The sequence below is a fragment of the Schistocerca americana genome, chromosome 1 (genome assembly GCF_021461395.2).
Source record: "Schistocerca americana isolate TAMUIC-IGC-003095 chromosome 1, iqSchAmer2.1, whole genome shotgun sequence".
NCBI lineage: Eukaryota > Metazoa > Arthropoda > Insecta > Orthoptera > Acrididae > Schistocerca > Schistocerca americana.
The window spans coordinates 755,800,328-755,821,945 of NC_060119.1; the positions used below are offsets into that span (position 1 = coordinate 755,800,328).

The following is a 21,618-nucleotide window of genomic DNA, read 5'->3' on the forward strand; positions in this document are numbered from 1 at the left end:
GCACTGTCCAAGTGGTAGTCGCTATCACAGGTCATCAACTTTTCTGCCAGGCGCGTTTCCACGGATTCGTTAATGATGGAGTCCCAAAAAGATTTTGCTGTGGTCAGAATCATAAGTTTATCATACTCCATTGAATGTCCAATGGGTATACAGTATTTGGCAACAGCCAACTTGCTTGGCTGCAAAAGACGAGTGAAATATTGTTGTTTAGTGCAGCAGTCTTTCACAGTGCATGTGGACTGTCTATATAAGCCCTACCACACTGAAAAGTTATCATGTTAATTTCGGCATTCTGCACTGATCCCGAAAGTCCTATACTTTTAGATGGTGGGCGAGAAATTGCTTTCAATTGAAATTCACGAAGATTCTTGCTATTTTAAACATAATGTCAGCCACGAAACGAAGAAAAGCTAAAGATCCTGCCGGAGTGTTTTCCTCTTTATCAACTTTTTGATTCTTGTTTTTAGCTGACGGAGCTTTGTTAATCTGCCAGGTGGAATATCCATTGAAACTTCCTGGCAGATTAAAACTGTGTGCCGGGCCGAGACTCGAACTCGAGACTTTTGCCTTTCGTGGGCAAGTGCTTCGCAGGAGTGCTTCTGTGAAGTTTGGAAGATAGGAGACGAGGTACTGGCGTAATTAATACTGTGAGGAGGAGGCGAGGGTCTCACTTGGATAGTTCTGTAGGTAGAGAACTTGCCTGCGAAAGGCAAAGATCCTGAATTCGAGTCTCGGTCTGGCACACAGTTTTAATCTGCCAGGAAGTTTCATATGAGCGCGCACTCCACTGCAGAGTGAAAATTTCATTCTGGAATATCCATTGTCTCTGAACACTGTCTTTAGATGGGCGATCTCTTTAGGCATGCTATCGTATCTAGATCTGAGACACTGTGAGCTCTGTGTATGAGTGTTTTAAGCATGCCCATAGTTTGCAATAAGTGATGACAATTTGACACTTACAAATAGAAATAAGTATGAGTGAGCTTACGATAAACTGACTGCCCCAGGTAGCCATCGCTCTTTCGATTAACCAGTACACTCAAGAAACCCCAACAACCATCTTTCTCTATTTTCATAGTTAACCAAATGTTATGAATGGAGTTGAGGTACTGAAGAAACTCTATCAATTTATCTTCTCCATGAGGCCACAATATGAAAGTATCGTCCACATACCTCCAAACTACAGTTGATTTAATGGCAGCTGATTCAAGCCATCTTTCCTCGAAATCTTCCATAAAAAGGTTGGCCACCAAGGGGGATACAGGCCAGCCCATGTCAACGTTGTTAGTCTGTTCAATAAATTCTTGGTTGAACATAAAAGAGGTTGAGCGTAGAGCTCGTCAAAACAAAGCCATGATTTTCACTTCAAACTTCTTGTTAATTAGAGCAAAAGAATCCATGAGAGGGACCTTTGTAAAATTTGATACCACATCAAAGCTAACTAAACGGTCATAACTGGTTGTATGGGGAGCACTCAATCCATTGATTAAGTCGGCTGGATTATGGATGTGATGTGAGCGTTTGCCCACCAATGGTCTAAGGAAAGAAGTGAGCTAGTTGGTTAAATCGTATGTATGTCCAAATTTTACTCACTATTGGACTTACTGGAACACTCTTCTTACAAATTATTGGAAGGCCATATAGTCTCAGTTTTACACAACCATGTAGTCTTAATTTCTCAGTGGTGTCATGAGATAAGTCTTATTTAGTTATTTTTTAAAGGAAACGCAGATACTCTACTGAAAACCTAACTCCAAGAGTTGATGTAGCTTCGCTTTCATTTACTTGCAGTATTTTTTCAGTTTAGTGAACTTTCGTTGTTAGCAACAAGAAAATCAATAAACTCGTTTTATGTAAGTCTGCAGGCTTTCATTGCCGATGTCACTAATTTTGGCAATAGTTAAGTTTTTTTATGAATTTTAATATGAACATGAAAACTAAACGTTGTAATTAAATTAAAGACAATGCTCCATGATATGTTACACACAATCAAGTGGAAACATAACTGTCAGGGTGCATTTTGTTTGAAAATATTACTGAAATGGGAAGTTTGAGTCTATAAGATCATAGTAACTTCCTCTAATTGTCTTGACTAAATGTTCTATTAAGAAATTAACTACACAAATAATTTTATAACTCAGTGCATTGAAAAGTAATTTCGAACAACATCATGACTTATAAGATAAATACTGTTCTTTTTATTGTAAGACTTTCAGTTCACCAAATGCAAACATTACAACATAAGAATATGAATGTATTTACACTTCAAAACGACATTTCAAAATTTGTCCAAACTATCTTTCACATTCTTGAAAACATACACATTGTGATCAAAAGCATCCGGACACCACCAAAAACATGCTATATATACTTTCACTAATTATGTGCATTGTGCTGCAACCTACAGCCAGATACTTCATATCAGCGACTTCAGTAGTCATTAGAAATCTGCCAGCATGTGTAGTGCCAACAGTAAAATTCGGAGACGGTGGTGTTATGGCGTGATCGTGTTTTTCATGGAGGGGGCTTGCATCCTCTGGTTGTTTTGCGTGGCACTATCACAGCACAGGCGTACACTAATGTTTTAAGCACCTTCTTGCTTCCCACTGTTGAAGAGCAATTCGGGGAACTCACGGATTTCGAATGTGGTCAGGTGATTGGGTGTCACTTGTATCATACGTCTGCACGTAAGATTTCCACACTCCTAAACAGGAAATAAGGAAGATGATAAACTCTCTCATGAATAAAAGCTCACATGGAATTGATGGTATTTCCAGCACGATAATAAAAGCTTGTTCCCAAGAAATAAGTAGGATTCTCAGCCACATATGTAATAGCTCTCTGAAGCAGGGTATTTTCCCAGATAGACTGAAGTATGCCATTGTTAAACCACTGCATAAAAAACGGGATACGTCTTATTTCAACAACTACCGCCCAATCTCTCTTCTGACTGCCCTACCCAAAATTCTTGAAAAAGTAATGTATTGTAGAGTATCTTCACACCTTTGTAAAAATAAAGTTTTAACAAAACGTCAGTTTGGTTTCCAGAAGGGTTTTTCAACGGAAAATACTATATATACTTTCACTAATGAAATATTAAATGCTCTGAGTAACCCGAAGTCACCCATTGGGATTTTTTGTGATCTATCGAAGGCTTTTGAATGTGTAAATCATGGAATACTTCGAGATAAGCTCAAGTACTGTGATATGAATGGGGCAGTGCTCAAATGGTTTAAATCATACCTGTTTGTAGTTTATGCAGGTTAATGCAGCTAAATGACAGGTAACACGATTTAAGGGACAAAATAAACTTATGCTTTGTTCGCACAACACATATTAATACATCTGACTACCAAATTATATTACGTTGCCCCAACAACAAACACGGAACATGTATATTCCATAGAGTCTAATGGACTCTGCACGTCATATCTTGTGCGCCACTATGCACGCTGGAAAATGTTTGTTCACATATCCCCAACACTCCACCTTGAGCAAATATTTTTCAGCTACTCAACACTATACATCCCAGGTTAAACCAAAATGTTTCACCAGCTTCTGAAATTTGTCCTTACTGAGAGGCTTGGTTAGGAGATCAGATAACATTTCTTCTGTGCATAGATAACTGAGGTTATATTCCCCTGTTCCACATGATGTCTTATAAAGTGATGCCTTATGTCAATATGTTTGGATCTTACACTGGTGACGTTATTTTTTGCTAGTTTAATAGCTCCCATATTGTCACAAAATATCACAGTTGGCTTCAAGGTAGGAGGAGATCCTATTTCACTCATCAGTGTATGGATCCAAAGAGCTTCTTGGATAGTGGAGTACAATGCCATATATTCAGCTTCTACAGTACTCAAAGCAACAATTCTTTGTCTCTTACAAGACCATGATATCAATCCTCCCATTAGTCTAAAACAACTTCCAGTGATGGAGTGTCTGCATTCCAACCTATTTCCCCAGTCTGCATCACTGTATCCTTCCAAATTTATGTTTCAAGTTTTAGAATATTTTAACTTATAATCAGCAGTTCCATTTAAATATCTGAATATTCTCTTGATTGCCATCCAGTGCTTTTCTCTCGGATCACTGCAAAACTTGCTTACTGCATTTGTTGGGTTGGTTGGGTTGGGTTGTTTGGGGAAGGAGACCAGACAGCGAGGTCATCGGTCTCATCGAATTAGAGAAGGATGGGGAAGGAAGTCGGCCGTGCCCTTTCAAAGGAACCATCCCGGCATTTGCCTGGAGTGATTTAGGGAAATCACGGAAAACCTAAATCGGGATGGCTGGATGCGGGATTGATCCGTCGTCCTCCCGAATGCGAGTCCAGTGTCTAACCACTGCGTCACCTCACTTGGTATTGCATTAGTGGCAAATGCAATGTTTCGTCTGGAAGTCTGTGGTAAGTACAGTAGACTTCCTACAGCTTCCAAATAGTGTACACTTTCCTTACATTTCTTGTTATCATCAGTTATTAGCAATTTTGGATTGTTTTCCATAAGAGTATAAATAGGTTTATAATTTTCCATATTGAAGTTTTCTAAGATCTTCCTGGTATACAGAGACTGATCAATCCATAATTCTTCTCTGTTGGCACTTCTTAGAATCTACATGCCTAAGTATTGATTAATTTCCCCTAAATCATGCATATTAAATTCTGACCATAACTGTTCTTTAAAAAAGTCCCATCTGGCTTTCACTATTGGTTGAAATAAAAAAATATCATCTACCCATATGGCCATGATCGCAATTTCTTCATTGCTCCTTTGATGATATATACTGGGATCTGCCTTTGATTGTAACATGCCTAGTTTTATCAAACTTTTATGCAAACATTTATTCCAGCAATGGCCACTTGCTTTAAGCCATATATGCCTTTATTCAAACGCCAAATTCTCCTTTTCCCTCGGTAAGGTCGCTTAACTTCATCAGGTGAAATCACATATACTTCCTCTTCCAGTCTTCCATTCAGTTGGCTGTTTGATTGAAATTATCTTATTCACATATTCATCGACGCTTTTACACTTATTCAGTCTTGTGGTTATCAGCTCACGAAGTAATCCTACTTTTCAGGTTAAACCACCATCCTCAAATGCGTTTTTCAGTTTGTCCCATACCTCCTTTGCTGACGTAGCCTTTTCTATGTGAACATAATTCACTGGATCAATCAAAAGGATTAGTTTTGATTTCGCCTTCGAATCCTTAGTAGCAAAACTTGATTCCGTAGGTGCCAATTTACCGTTTACGACGTCCCATAAGTCGTCCAGGTGCAAATACGCCTCAACGGCAAATTTCCAGGTCTCCTAATTTTCGTGCCCTACAAGCCGCCCTATTTGCGGTATCTGTGTTGTACTCATTTTACAGTTATTTTCTTCTTCGTATAGCGTACACCATCCAAGTTTATACGAACTTTAGCGCACCTTTTGCGCAAATACACGTCACCTTAAAGCTTTAGTCCAGTACCGGGGCCCATAACCTGTTGTAGTTTATGTAAGTTAACGCAGCTAAATGACAGGTAACACGATTTAAGGGACAAAATAAACTTATGCTTTATTCGCACAACACATATTAATACATCTGACTACCAAATTATATTCCGTAGCCCCAACAACAAACACGGAACATGTATATTCCATAGAGTCTAATGCACTCTGCACTTCATATTCTGTGCGCCACTATGCACGCTGGAAAATGTTTGTTCACATATCCCCACCAATACCTAACTGGAAGAGTGCTGAAAGTTGAAATAAGCAGTTCGCATAATATGCAAAAAACTGGTGATTTCTCAAATTGGGGAACAATCAAGAATGGGATGCTGCAAGGTTCGGTCTTGGGTCCTCTGCTGTTCTTAATTTATATTAATGACTTGCCATTCTGTACTCACGAAGATGGAAAGCTGGTACTTTTTGCCAATGATATATATATATATATATATATATATATATATATATATATATATATATATATATATATTGGCTTATGAAATTTGTTAATAATAAATTTATTATTAACAATCTGAACGAATTCAAAAGTAATAGCAGTGTACATGGCTACAACACTAGGAGAAAGGATGATCTTCACTACTCAAGGTTAAATCTAACTATGGCTCAGAAGGGGGTAAATTATGCTGCCACAAAAGTCTTTGGTCACTTACCTAATAGCATCAAAAGCCTGACAGATAGCCATACAGCATTTAAAAGGAAATTAAAAGAATTTCTTAATGGCAACTCCTTCTACTCATTAGATGAATTTTTGGATATAGTAAGTTGATAAGTTCCCCAACCCCCACAAAAAATTAAAAATATTAAATGTCATGTAATATTTTGTGTAATGTAATATCTTGTATAGACACCTTTTATTAACCTGACACGTTGCACATCATTTTGAAGTGTCGTATTCATGATCTATGGAACAAAAACTCTAATATAATCTCTAATCTAGGTCCACTGTTTCCGATGTGATAGTGAAGTGCAAATGTGAAGGGGCACGTACAGCACAAAAGTATAGAGGCCGAACTCGTCTGTTAACTGACAGAGACCTCCAACAGTTGAAGAGGGTTGTAATGTGTAATAAGCAGGCATCTATCCGGACCATCACACAGAAGTCCAGATTGCATCAGGATCCATTGCAAGTACTATGACAGGTAGGCAGGAGGTGAGAAAACTTGGATTTCGTGGTCGAGTGGCTGCTCATAAGCCACACATCATGCCGGTAAATGCCAAACGACGCCTTGTTTGGTATAAGGAGCGTAAAAATTGGACGATTGAATAGTGGAAAAATGTTGTGTGGAGTGACGAATCATGGTACACAACGTGGCGATCCGATGGCAGGGTGTGGGTATGGTGACTCCCCAGTGAACGTCATCTGCCAGTGTATGTAGTGCCAACAGCAAAATTTGGATGCGTTGGTGTTATGGCGTGGTCGTGTTTTTCATTGAGGGGGCTTGCACCACTTGTCGTTTTGAGTGACACTACCACAGCACAGGCCTACATTGATGTTTTAAGCACCTTGTTGAAGAACAATTCGAGGATGGCGATTGCATCTTTCAGCACGATTGAGCACCTGTTCATAACGTACGGCCCATGGTGGAGTGGATACACGACAATAACATCCCTGTAATGGACTGGCCTGCACAGAGTCCTGACCTGAATCCTATAGAACACCTTTGGGCCATGCCTCAGCAACCGACATCGATACCTCTCGTCAGTGCAGCACTCCGTTAAGAATGGACTGCCATTCCCCAAGAAACCTTCCAGCATCTGATCGAATGTATGCCTGCGAGAGTGGAAGCTGTCATCAAGGCTAAGGGTGGGTCAACATCGTGCTGAATTCCAGCATTACCAATGGAGGGCGCCACGAACTTGTAAGTGATTTTCAGCCAGGTGTCCGAATACTTTTGATCAGATAGTGTATGTCAGAAATTTAAGCATTTCAGAATATAAATTCCTAAATAAGAATAGCAATGTGAAAATTAACAGACCTTCACAGAAAGAACGCCTGGCTTTTCCTGTATGAATTTCTTTCTTTTTGTCCTGGAGACTTGTTCAAGCTGCAGCAATATTTCGGTGGTCTCATATAACGATATTTTCCCGTTCTAAGTGTCTTGTAATATATTTTGTAGACCAACCTGCTCGTAATTACAACAGGTGCACCTTCTTGCTTTTCTTATACACTTCTGGCATGACTGAAGTTACCCATAAATTCATAGCAGCTATCTTTAAACTGACTCAACAAATTTTTTTGTTATTTTATTTCATCCCCCCCCCCCCCAAAAAAAAAAAATCCCATATAGGCAGGAGATGGGATTTAACTGATACAATTTGCCACCTCTTGGCCACATGAGAGGAAAATTAAAAAAAGAAAATAATAATACAAAAACTGGACATGGCATTGGACAAAAATAAACGTTTTGTATAAGAAAAAGATAGATTGTCAGGTGCATAAGTTAAAATATAAAAAGTTGATTCAGTGATTACTTAAAATATAGATAGAGATGAATGGAAAATGAGTGTCACACACGAAGATATAAAAACAGATGGAAAGGTGCATAAAGTAAAACGAAAAGGCCAATGTGTGACTTACTATAAGAGATACATAAGTGACTGAAGAGATGAGTGGAAATAGACTGCCAAGGAGGGTATCAGGGAAACGTAGTATTTAAAGGTAGTGCATGGACGGGAATTTGCAGGTGGGTGTTTGGTGAAGGGCTGGGGGAAGAGTGGAGAGGGGTACAGTTCCGAACAAAGACTTCGGAAGTGGGTGGAGATTATTGGAGGAGAAGGGAGACCTGACGAGGGGTGTGTCATGGGAATCTCCTAGATTGTTGCTTAAGTATACATTTTTTGTGTATATACTGAGGGATATATACACAACAGTTCCGTTTACGAAATCAAGTTTCAACTGTGCAGAAGTTTGTTTTCACACTTCAGCACTGCGTTTTTCCGCGCTGACCGGAAATCAACGATCAGTGTAAGGCACTTTTGGAGCGCAGAGTGGAAGAGTAAGGATCTCAGACACTTTTGACCACTACACATTACAGCTTTCGAAATAGTTAAACCACGAATTCAACATATGGCAGCACCACCAAAAAAGGCAGCATACTGGCCGGAATTAACCTAGGAGGCCGAAATTAGACCATTTTACGGTAATGAATTTGAAAGCTTATGTGGTGAGGTTTTGACTATATATTTGTCACAACTTGTTTCACTAGCGTTTCCTTTCATAAAATTTTCCATTTATTCGGCTAGATTATTCCTATTTCGTATCAGTATACATTACGAGCCAGCTATCGTTTCAGGGTTAGTCGGTTTCAATATGGTGTCGAGCGCAACGCTTGATTTAATATAAACGAAAGGGGTCGCCCTCTGCCTTCCTTCTGTAAACTGCCTCTTCTGTGCCCTTGGCATGCACTTGCTAATGATGTGCAGAGATTGCGCATAGATACGGATTCTGGGGCAACATGGATGCATTAAGTCTGGAAGGGGAAATGTAAAGTCATGCTTCTGTCTTTTTTTTTTTTTTAAATGAGACAACATGCCAGAATTTCAGAAGATTTACTCAGCATTTCGTGTTTGCTCATATACTTTCAAACAGCCACAGATTATTTTTCAAAATTTCGAAGAACCCGGTAATCCCGATAGAACATATCGTCAACTGAACTGTCAAATAATGTCGCTCAAGCAGCGGCAACAATCAGCCCAAGAAATTTGAATGGTGTCTCGCCAATGTCATAATGTGACACGTTACTTCACGTGTCGTATGCCTCGGTATAGCAGTGTCCGAAAAAATGTGATAGAGAGGAAAATAAGTTTGATCTGTCGCCTACAATAGTACATTTTTACTACTTCGTTATGGTGGCCCAACAGTGTCCGAAAAAGGCGACACAGAGAGATAAAGCAGTCTGAACTGTTCCTTAAAATATTAATCTTTTCATTAGAGACAATAATTATACCTTTTTGTTCGTAAATAAAATATTTACAAACCCGAGATTGAAGGTGGCACTCTGGACACACCGATAGCTCTTTGTAAAACCGCAGTTACGGGCATATCATTACAAAAAAATTATGAATAGGTCGGAAAATTTCTGGCAGAACCAGCTGTTAAGTAACGGTATGTACAAGTATTTGCAATATTTACTACCAGCTATATTGCCAACTTGTGTCATCTTGCCAAGTTGTCAAAATCCCTACCAGTAGATATGATTCTATATTTTAAGGATTTTCGTACTCCACGGGTATTCTTTGTTAATTATTTGCATTCCTTGGCGCCTTATGTAAGTTCTGTGAGAATCGCAAATTTGAAAGGAAGAGTATGTTGCTTTTTATTCCGGCGTTGATGCAACGGGGTAGCTATGTTAGGCTACGAGATGGAGGCGCAAAAATTTACGGTTAAACTGCGTCCAACATGATCCTATACATCATAATGTGTTGACAATTTGGAAACCTTACACTCACTTCAAAATTTCGGGTAAGTGTATGATGTCTCTATCCACAGATCTCAACATAAAGATTGTGGTGTACAATTATAATAGGTGGAGCTAATGATGTCTACAGGAATGAACTTTACAAATCCACTAACAATTTGAAAGAAATTTTGAGCTTTGCTAGAACACCTGTAATTGTCGTTGGTATTCCCCATAGACACGATCTTATGACTACTTCAATTGTAAATAAAGAAATTATTAAGGCTAACAGACAGTTCAAGAAGGTATGCAAAGCATTTCAGAACTCACATTTCATTAGTGTAGATTCACTGGAGAGAGAACATTATACCCAACATGGCCTGCATTTAAACAACAGGGGAAAGATTGTATTAGGACAAAAAATCCGAGACTTCCTTTGTTCACTAGGCAGATGCAAGAAAAGTGAGCACATTATTCTTCACCCTCCAGTAACCCAGTCTACAGCATCGTGTGTAGGACAACAATCACCATCTTCAACAGAAGCAGATCAGCCTACACTGCTGGCAGCTTCAACAACAGTACCTACTAAGGAAAGTGAGCCCACTATTCTTCTGCCTCCAGTAGCCCAGTCCACAGCATCTTCTCCAGTACTACAATCACCATCTTCAGTAGAAGCAGATCAACTTACATCACTAACAGGTTCAACAACAGTACCAACTACCCGAGCAGAAGCAATGAAAACCACCCGCCCCTTAAGCAAAAGAAAAGTGTCACCACCAGGCCATCTCAAAGATTTTTTATTGGAGGCAGGCACCAATCAGCCAATGCGGTGAGCACTGCAACAGATGCCAATCATAAAAAATTAGTAGTTTTGTATCAAAATGTACAGGGTATAATTAGTAAGATTCCAGAATTAGAAGTACTATTGCTTGATGAACTAAAGGATGTTTCAGTTTTATGTGTATGTGAACATTGGTTAAAAGAAAATCAAGCTTTTGCTGCCAGAATAACAGGATATGAAATGGGTGGTAGCTTCAGTAGAGAAACTTTTAAAGGGGGAGGAACATGCATTTATGTCAGACAAGGAATTGAATATAAAGAAATCAAGTTTAGTAAGATAAAAAACATTGAAAAAGTGTTTGAATATTGCGTTTGCAAACTAACAGACCTTAAAATAATTATTGTGTGTGTATACCGTTCCCCATCAGGTAATTTTATGGAATTTTTGGACAGTGTTGAAAGTCTTTTTAGTGAGTTAAGACATTCTACAGAAAGCATTATTGTACTTGGAGATTTCAATGTCAACTTCAAAATCAACTGTTTAAATGTTACAAAATTGACCAATGTCTTTTGTTCGCATAATTTAGCACCAACTATCTTTGAATACACTAGACATGGAAAGAACTCTGAAACAATAATAGACCAAATATTTCTTGACTTACATAAACTAGACAATGTTGTAGAAGTGATTGACACTGGATTCTCTGATCATAAAGCACTAAAACTTAGTATAAATAATGTGCTCTGTAAAAACTCTAGACCAAGTGAGAAACACATCCACAGGAGATGTATTAATGAGGACAACATTAGGATTTTTAATTCCTTGTTAAAAAATACAAATTGGGATCTAGATAAACATGATAGTATAGACATGAAGTTTGAGTCATTTCTAGCTGATTACAAACATAACTTTGAAATTGCTTTTCCCCTTAAGAAAATGAAAGTAAAAGGCAAAATTAACCCATGGATAACACAGGGCATAAGAAAATCTGGAGAGCAACTCAGAATGTTAAGTAAATCAGCAAGGCAAAATCCTGCTTTGAAACAACGTGTTAAGTGTTATAGGAAATTATACAAGAAAGTAATCACTGCAGCAAAAAAGTTAAATAATGATTCATATATCAGTAGAAATAATGGCAACAAAAAAATGAGATCAGTTTGGAAAGTGATCAATAGTAACTTAGGAAGAAGCAAAGTAAGAAACAACATTGTTATTAAAACTGAGGACAAAACTATAAATGATCCATTACAAATTGCCAATATATTCAACTGTCATTTTACAAGTGTAGTTCAAAACCTCATACAAACCCAAAGTAGTAGAGACATCAGTCATAACATCACATTGAAGTCCGAAACTATGTTTTTGTATCCTGTACAAGTACATGAGGTAGAGAATGCCATCAGCAAACTAAAAAATAAATTATCCTGTGGCACCGATGGCATTCCAGACAAAATCATTAAACACAGCAGATATATTTCTCCTCTTCTTGTAGATATAATTAATGCATCTTTCAGTACTGGCACTTTCCCTAGAAAGCTGAAACAATCAATTATAAAACCATTATACAAAAATGGGGATCATTATGATGTAAAAAACTACAGGCCTTTATCAATGTTATCTTGTTTTTCAAAAATTATAGAAAGAGTAATGTATGGAAGACTCTCTACTTTCCTAAAAAAAAGTGGAATATTGGTCGATGAACAAAATGGCTTTTGAAAGAATAGATCAACTGAAACAGCTATATACAACTTTCTAAAACTTGTCCTAAATTCCATTGATAATAATGAAGTAAATTGTGGGGTCTTTTTAGATTTATCAAAGGCTTTTGACGTTATTGATTATAAACTACTGCTCGAAAAACTTAGTTGCTATGGACTCCATGGTACTGCTCATGCATGGTTTAAGTCATATTTATCTGGCAGATCCCAGAAAGTAGAAATAGTTCATGATGGAAAGTCATACTTTTCTGGTTATAAGGAAGTTAGTTATGGGGTGCCCCAAGGATCGGTGTTGGGACCCCTGTTGTTCTTGATCTTTATAAATGACTTGCCAAACTATTTAACACAAGCTGATTGTGTACTTTTTGCTGATGATACAAGTCTCTTTATTAAAGCTCAGAATGAGACTGATCTTAACAGCAAAATTGAAACAACAGCAGTTGAAGCTAGTAAATGGTTCAGGGACAATAGTTTATTTGTGAATGAGGGGAAAACATTATGGATGAATTACAGACATATTTCAAATAATATGAAGCCCAATATAACTGTGAAGCTAGGCCAACAGAATATACTACAAACGCCAAATACAAAATTCTTAGGAATTTGGTTAGATGAGCATCTAAAATGGGACAAGCATATAGATGTGCTCAATAAAAAGTTAAGTAAATGTTGCTATGTATTTAGAATGCTCAAAAATTGCTGCAGTGATCAAACAGTATTGTGTACATATTATGCATTTATGCATAGTCTTTTGCGATATGGTGTCATATTTTGGGGCAGTTCAAGTCAGGCAAAACGCTCCTTTATTATTCAAAAACGAGCGATAAGAATCATAAAAGGAGCTGCACCTAGAGATCCATGTAGGGAAATTTTCAAGGAATATAAAATCATGACTCTTCCATCCATTTACATCTATGAAAGTATATGCTTTCTGAAGTCTCACCCCCAGTTTTCTTCTTTAAACAGTGAGTTCCATGACTATACAACAAGACAGAGTAATGAATTTCACAGAGAAGTGCATAAGAAAGCCCAATACAACAAGAGTGCAATATACCACCCAAAAATTCTCTATAGTGCTCTTCCCTTAAAAATAAAAAGGATTCAGCAGCTGAGCAGTTTTAAAAGTGAACTCAAAAGAATGTTAATCAGTAATAGTTTTTACAGTGTTAGTGAATATATGAATTCTTCAGAAAGATAGCGTGCCTTCACCTATCTTATAAGTTACTCATATGCAAACTTGTGTTGTGGGGTAGACTCTTTTATGTACACACAAAAATTAATTAATCTGTCAATATAGAGTGTTATAATCATTGTTTCTTGTTGCTGTCCATTATACACAGAATATATGTAACTTATTTGTGTCCTATATTGTTACAAATTTATATCATGTAAGCTATAATTGTTTTGCCCATATATTTAATTCAGATTATTCACTGATAGTTTTTACATAATATGTTGTTATTCATATTTTTTCTGTATGTAACATATGACAAATCCCATATCATTGTACATGATAAAACGGGTGCTCAATAAACTAAACTAAACTAAACATATCCATTTTTTTTTCAACCTTTTACTTTGCTTTTTGTATATCGAATCGAATAAGTCAATTTTTGTTCATGCTAACAACTTGAACAACCATTACAATTTTTGTTGGAAATGAAAACCATTTCATAATAATTGATCAATATCTTTTATGATGCAGTAAATTCATATAGCGAATATGACAGTGTCAGTAGAAACACAGTGTTGACCTTGGTGGTTTAGTTCATAGTTTTATGCATAGATCATATTTGTTAATGATGTTAGACACACCATCTTGCACGTTTTATACAATATAGACAAAATTGCTTAAAAATTGATCATTGATATAGAATAAACAAAATTTTTAAATAATAATAATAACAGATAAACAGCAGTAACCAGATGTTGAAGATATATACAAACTGAAAATAAACTAGTTTTTAAGTCACATTTTGAGTAATATGCAGCTCCTGAAAAACAATGTTTCTCTTTTGTATTCTGAGCACTGCACTTGACCACCCTTTCTTGCCTCCTCAGGAAAACTTGTTTCCACTTGAAGTGTTTCATACCACTCCCAATTTTGAATTTATTTTCTCTGTGAATTTTCCTGCAAGTATTGCTTCAGCTTGTAGCAACATCCAGAAATGAAATATTCCTGTAATTTTCTTTTGAAGATGTTTAGTTGTTTACATTCCTTATGCTAAGTGGCAGTATGTTATGAATTAAGTTATCTACATTTCTGTCTGTTATTTTCAGCCTTATACAGCAGATATGGTAATTCCTCAACTTCTTTTCTTGTTATCAGAAAACCTCTGTTGAGAGATGCTGTTCAGTTTCCTACTAAATGGATTATTTTCTTATGTACATACAGTTAATATTTTAAATTGTTTAAATTTGTTTTTACAGGATTCCAATGAATTTATTTCTCTATGCATGACCTACTCTTGTTGTTTTAAAATTGTCTGAATATCTGCTTCTGGTGCTCTGTCCGATATTGATGTGCCGTGTAACATGTGCGGGAAGCTCAGTCCGTACTACATTTTTAGCAAGATTTCTGCGTCCACCGCAAAGGGCATTTTCTTCATCAAGAACATATTTGTACTCATCTTTTGAACAGATCTTATCAATATGGGTTTCCAGTGTCAGAAATTTGCCCACCTGTATCCACAGAACCCTATTACTATTCACAATAAATTGCTCTTATTTTTATGGCAAGTGTTGATGGAAGTTCTGTACTTAAAGAATCTTTAATCCAGTTGTGTTGATCAAATTGTTCTGGAAAATACTTCAGAAAGTAATCACTATGTTCATTTAAATGATCACAAAAAGAGACTTCAACTCTTCTCCCAATTGATAGTCAGTGTCTTCAAAAACTGTTTGAAAAGCAGGGAAAACACAATGTATATCTTTATCAGCCAACTTGGTCTTCCTGAAGGATGAAATTTTGTCTGATATTTGCGGATTGTTGGTCTCATTGCCTTGAGGGGAAGTGTTCAAAAAGTTGAGTTCTTCAGAGATGTCACAAACATATACCAACTTAAAAAAAAGTCAGAACTCAAAATGTTTCTCTTGAATTACTGAATTTTTAGACATCCCACATGAAAGCCAGTGAGAGTTGCTGTAATACATTAGAAGCATGTATTCAGCTCCCCACATCAATGCACATTTGTTGAAAATGTCTCAACTTAACTGGCCAACTTTTATTGAAGTTTACGCATCATGATGACAGAGCTCATGCAATTTGATGTCAGTGCTTCTCAGTGAATAAAACTTTGTGTCCAAGTAGCATGAGAATCTCCTTACGTATCAGAGCTTGCAGTCTGGTGTAACAGTCAGCCATACTACGACCTCCATGTGTACACATGTCAATGTTACTTTCTCCCATAAGAGCTCATAGTATTCAAAGAGGTGTGTTACTTTTGTTTCAAGAGTTATTTCTCTGAAGAAAAGAAGGCCTTCATGAAATTTGTTATCTTGTACAAACCACATAACAAATCAGACGTCCATAACTGTAGCTAGCAGAAGTTTCATCCAACAGAATAGCAAAATCACCATTAGCTTTAATTTGTGAGCCAATTGATCCCTAATGTCATCAGCCAGCAGGGTCTTTGATGACTAATAACATTGTCTAGCAAAGGCATACTTGCTAGTTGCTTGACTTCTGACTCACCTGTTGTAATAGATCCCATGTCGCGAGCAGCTGGTAATTGAGGTCTTCTGCCATAATGTGAGGTCCTTGCTCCATAAAGGCAACTTTGTAAGATGAAAGTGAGCCATTGTAGGAATCAAAATTTAGTGAAAGGCTCCCCCCTCCCCTCCTTTCCATGGTTTGTTTACCAAACTACAGTGATTTGATCCGAAATGTTATCACTTCATCTTATGAAGAAGCAACCTTTTAGTAGCTGGTACTTTGAAACAGATTTCAGTAGCCTAGACTGTGAAACCAATGACACACTGTGGGTATTCAAGTAATTAACAATCATACTTCCTTCATTAATGAAATTTTCACTCTGCAGTGGAGTGTGTGCTGATATGAAACTTCCTGGCAGATTAAAAAAGTGTGCCAGTTCTAGAGCCAAACTCCGAACCTTCTCCTTTCATGAGCACTTCCCAGTAGAGCACTTGCCTGCAAAGTTCTAGTCTTGGTCCAGCACACAATTTTAATCAACTAGGAAGTTTCATATTTCCTTCTTTTTGTCTATTCATGTCATTCAAAATGTGTGATGTGTTTCATATACTGTTTTTTGTACTTACTGTTAAAAATTTATCCATGCCGACAGAGAAAACAAATCACAGAAGACAAATAACAATCTTCAGACTAATTGTTACTGAATACAAATTTAAATCAGTCACATAGTTTGATTCAATTACCATCTACAACTCTTCCATACTAACAACACTTACTTGCCAGTCCACTAGATATCAATAACTAGTGCACACATTGTTTCTTTACTTTGAAAACAAATGAATAAAATATTATTTTTATGAAACCACAGCAACTGTAAGTCCACAATGTTCCTGGTGGGAGGCATGACGCACAGTGTGAAAATCCCTGAACTAAAGCAGTTTTCATTTTCTTTTTTGCATTTTGCCCAAGTTTTTCAAATTTAACTTTTCTATACATCATTTTTGCAGTCCTCATTCAGTCCAAGTAATTTCAAAGATGAATACCCTACTTTTGTGAAAGTAGTGTTTAAATGCTTCATTACTTCTTCTTTCCATAATTCTGTCATTTCTGTGTTATCACTGCACAAAGTATTCACCAGTACCATCATTGTTGGTATTTAACAGCATTTACGACAATATGCACATAAATTTTCTGATCGTTTTAATCATAATTCTTTTGAAATAGAGCAGGCCTGGCTTTGCTGTACAGTGTTTTCTTAACAGCTTTCATATACTGTTGTTTTGTGTGGATCACAATATTTTTTTGTAGACACTTAACATGTATTATTTTAAAGATAAGCACTTACAGTGAAGACATCATCATTTTTCCTGTTTATAGCTTGTGTGTCAACTTTTCACCTTCAGGACGGCTTTCGGTCTACTAGGGGCTCTGTCAGGGAGGTGTCTGTCTGTGGAGTAATCACAGCTTATTCTTCCTCTAGAGCCAAAACCAGAGAAGCCAGTGTTGTTGAATGCTGGGATCTAGAGTGAAGTCAACATTCTGACTCATCCCAAAGATGTCCCATTGGGTCTAGGTCAGGACTCTGGGCAGGACAGTCCATTTTAGGAACGTTATTGCCACAAACTATTGCCTCACAAGTGCTGCTTTATGACAGGGTGCATTGTCATGCTGATAAAATCATCATCTCCCAATTGTTTATCTACTACACACATACTCAATGCTGTAAAATGTGTTCATATCCTCCTACATTTAACATTTTCTTAAGCACAGCAGGGGACCACATCCTAACCATAAAAAATACCCTATAGAGTAACACCACGTCCATCATCCTTCACTGTGACATTATACATAATGGCAGGCAATGTTCTCCAGGCATTCACCAAACCCACACTTTTCCAGCAGATTGCCATGAGGTATAACATGATTCGTATCTCAGTTCTAGTCATCCACTGTCCAGTGGCATCACTCTTTATACCACTTCAAGGGCCATTTAGCAGTGACTACAGAAATTTGTGGCTTATGAGAAGCTGCTTGACCATCATACCCCATTCTTGTTAATGCCCTTGCAGTTACAGTTGTTGTGCTAGCTGGACGGCTGGTAGCAATTTACAACTCATGGGTGATACTTTCTACTGATTTCATGTGATGTTTTACAACTACCATCTGCAGCGCTTAATGAACCCTGTCTGCCAATACGAGGCTGAAGTCTGCCTGCTCTTGGTTTAGCTGAGGTTTCCACTTCACAGTCACGTCACCATCAGTTGGTTTGGCAGTGTTAGAAGGGTTGAAATATATCTGATGTATTTGTTATTCAGGTGACATGCAACGACTAGTCCATATTCAAAGTCACTGAGCTCTCTTGACAAACCCATCCTGCTTCTCCACCTCCTTTCATACTGATGCCCCCCCCCTCCCCCCCCCCCCCCCCACCTCCCTTGTGACAATCACTAGTCAGTTCTGTATCACAGAGCTGTGACTGGATAATTTTGATCAGATAGTGTACACAGGCACATGTGGTGGTAAAATCTGTAACTTGAACATACCACCACTCCATCCAAGAAATACCAGTATCAAACACCAAATAAAGACATCTGACGAGGAAGCAACACTTGAAGTGGTATAAGTGTGACACCACTGGACTGTGAATGACTGGAAACGAGTGATTTGGAGTGATGAATCATGCTATTTCTTGTGACAACCTGATGGGAGGGTTTGGATTTGGTGAATGCCTGGAGAACATTACCTGCTATCAATTGTAATGTAAACAGTGAAGTATAATGAATGTGGTGTTCTGGTATGTGGGTGTTTTTCACTGTTACAGTGTTATCTATCCCCTTATCGCACTTAAAGAAATACTAATTACAGAAGGATATGGACACATTTTACAGAATTGTATCCTGCGCACAGCAGGGGATCAATTTGGAGATGATGATTGATGGAATCAGTATGACAATGCACTCTGCAAAATGGCAGCAACTGTGAGGCAATGATTTGTGGACAATAACTTTCCTGCAAGGGACTTGTGTGGCAAGCCTAATGGAATGCATTTGGGGGGGAGTGATAATGTTGACTTTGTTCCAGAGACCAATATGACTACCTTGTCCGGTTCCTGCAGCTGAGGAAGAGTAGGCTGCCATTCCTCCACAGACATTCAGGCACCTCATTGAAAGTGCCTATGTCAGAGCTAAAGCCATCATAAAGGGAAAGGCTGGATCCCTCCCCTGATATTAATCTCCATAATAGATGTCCAGATGCTTTTGATCAGATAGTGTGTACTGGATTTGCAATTACTTACCTGCTGAGAATTATAGCATCATGAGCCAAGGCTAAAAATATTCTCAGAGATGGTTTTCATTTAGCTGTTATGTTCTACATGACATTCTTTTGTAGTTTTTACATTTACATTTACATACATACTCCGCAATCCACCATACAGTGCGTGGCGGAGGGTACCTCGTACCACAACTAGCGTCTTCTCTCCCTGTTCCACTCCCAAACAGAACGAGGGAAAAACGACTGCCTATATGCCTCTGTACGAGCCCTAATCTCTCTTATATTTGTGGTCTTTCCGCGAAATGTAAGTTGTCGGCAGTAAAATTGTATTGTGGTCAGCCTCAAATGCTGGTTCTCTAAATTTCCTCAGTAGCGATTCATGAAAAGAACGCTTCCTTTCATCTAGAGACTCCCACCCGAGTTCCTGAAGCATTTCCGTAACGCTCGTGTGATGATCAAACCTACCAATAACAAATCTAGCAGCCCGCCTCTGAATTGCTTCTATGTTCTCCCTCAATCCGATCTGATAGGGATCCCAAACGCTCGAGCAGTACTCAAGAAAGGGTCTTATTAGTGTTTTATAGGTGGTCTCCTTTACAGATGAACCACACCTTCCCAAAATTCTACCAATGAACCGAAGACGACTATCCGCCTTCCCCACAACTGGCATTACATGCTTGTCCCACTTCATACCGCTCTGCAATGTTACACCCAAACATTTAATCGACATGACTTTGTCAAGCGCTACACTACTAATGAAGTATTCAAACATTACTGCATTCATTTTCCTATTCATCTGCATTAATTTACATTTATATACAGGGTGTTACAAAAAGGCAATGCCAAACTTTCAGGAAACACTCCTCACACACAAATAAAGAAAATATGCTATGTGTCCGGAAACGCTTAATCTCCATGTCAGAGCTCATTTTAGTTTCGTCAGTATGTACTGTGCTTCCTCTATAAACCGCCATGATTTCATACGGGATACTCTACCTGTGCTGCTAGAACATGTTATGTAGCTTAAGCACAGTGCAATAACTTACAAGTAGATCTGAGCAATGCCTAGATCAAATCCTCATGCTGGATTAATGACTATTTAATTGATACATTGACTCACCTGGGTTCGGATTTTAGATGGTTTCTCAAACTCATTTAGGTGAATTGCAGGCTGGTCCCCGATCTCTGGTATAGAAAACACTATAAACAAACAGTTAAAATGTGATAACAAACATATGTAACTTACAGATAGTGCATACTGTTTCCCTGCCTCAGTTTAAAAACTGATGATATGGTGGCAGGAAGGGCATTCTGCCACAAAGGTGAAATTTAAAAAAAGGCCAAATTGTTAAGTAAAGTTAATCTCACAATCGTGTGACAAATGTGTAATCTAATATATTTAATTTTAATGTTATTTTCTAATTTACATGCGGATCTAGTTTTTTGCGCATTCACTGATCACTTTAAATTAATTTTTTGTAGGTTAATTTGCTCACAACATCTCCAACTTAAATTCATACTACACACTTGTTAAAATATTGTAAGAAAAATGGCAGATGAAGAAAACCCAGAGGATGCCCCCGCAGAGGGTGAAGAGCCCGCTGAAGAGGCTCCTGGTGAAGAAGGAGAGGAAGGAGGAGAAGAAGCTCCTGCAGAAGGCGAGGAAGCTCCAGCAGAAGGCGAGGAAGGTGCACCAGAGGCAAGAAAATTGAGACTTTCTGTACATTAACATTTGTGCCAATTTTTACTGCAACATTACACACTTATATGTTTTTGCATTAGGCAGATACATTAAGTCTCAAAAAAATTGTTTCCCTGTAGTTGATAACAATTGCTGTGTAGATTGCTTTTAACTGAGTCAGCAAAGATGCTCCTCTCAGAGCTAAGTCTTATCTGGAGGCATAAAGCATATAGAGTTTTGTATAAAATACTTAAGAAAAATAGTGTCAGTGTTTTGTTTAATAGTCAATAAATATATGTAATAGCTATGACTTTATGGAATGCCAGGAACTTAATAATTACTTACTTGTTATTCCTATATATACCTAAGTGAGCTAAAAATATTTGCCTCTCCTTTGTCTCGATATTTTGAAAAGAAATATTGCTTGATTCTTTCGAAAATAATTTCTGTCAGATTGAAAACTATAATAAATATTTATACTTATAACTGTCAATGACAGTTCTAACATTACTATCTGAGTGTTAAATATAATCAAAATCATTATTTGATGTTAGCAAGAAGTATATTCATAATTAGCTGGTGATCAAATTGGAAGAGCAAGCCAAC

The 21,618-nt window shown here is 37.6% G+C and overlaps 1 protein-coding gene across 2 annotated transcripts in view; it reads left to right on the forward strand.

Annotated features, from left to right (window-relative positions):
- The first annotated feature begins 9,033 nt into the window (after positions 1-9,033).
- Positions 9,034-21,618, forward strand: part of LOC124545350 — a 195,560-nt gene continuing 182,975 nt past the window's right edge. The window contains exons 1-2 of one of the 2 annotated variants that reach the window (XM_047124263.1): positions 9,034-9,615; positions 20,814-21,030. In XM_047124263.1, coding sequence (XP_046980219.1) covers positions 20,881-21,030 — 150 coding nt within the window. In that variant the 5' untranslated portion in view covers positions 9,034-9,615; positions 20,814-20,880. Of the gene's footprint in view, positions 9,616-9,783; positions 9,973-20,813; positions 21,031-21,618 lie in introns of those variants that run through there. The other variant, XM_047124255.1, reaches the window with a different exon arrangement.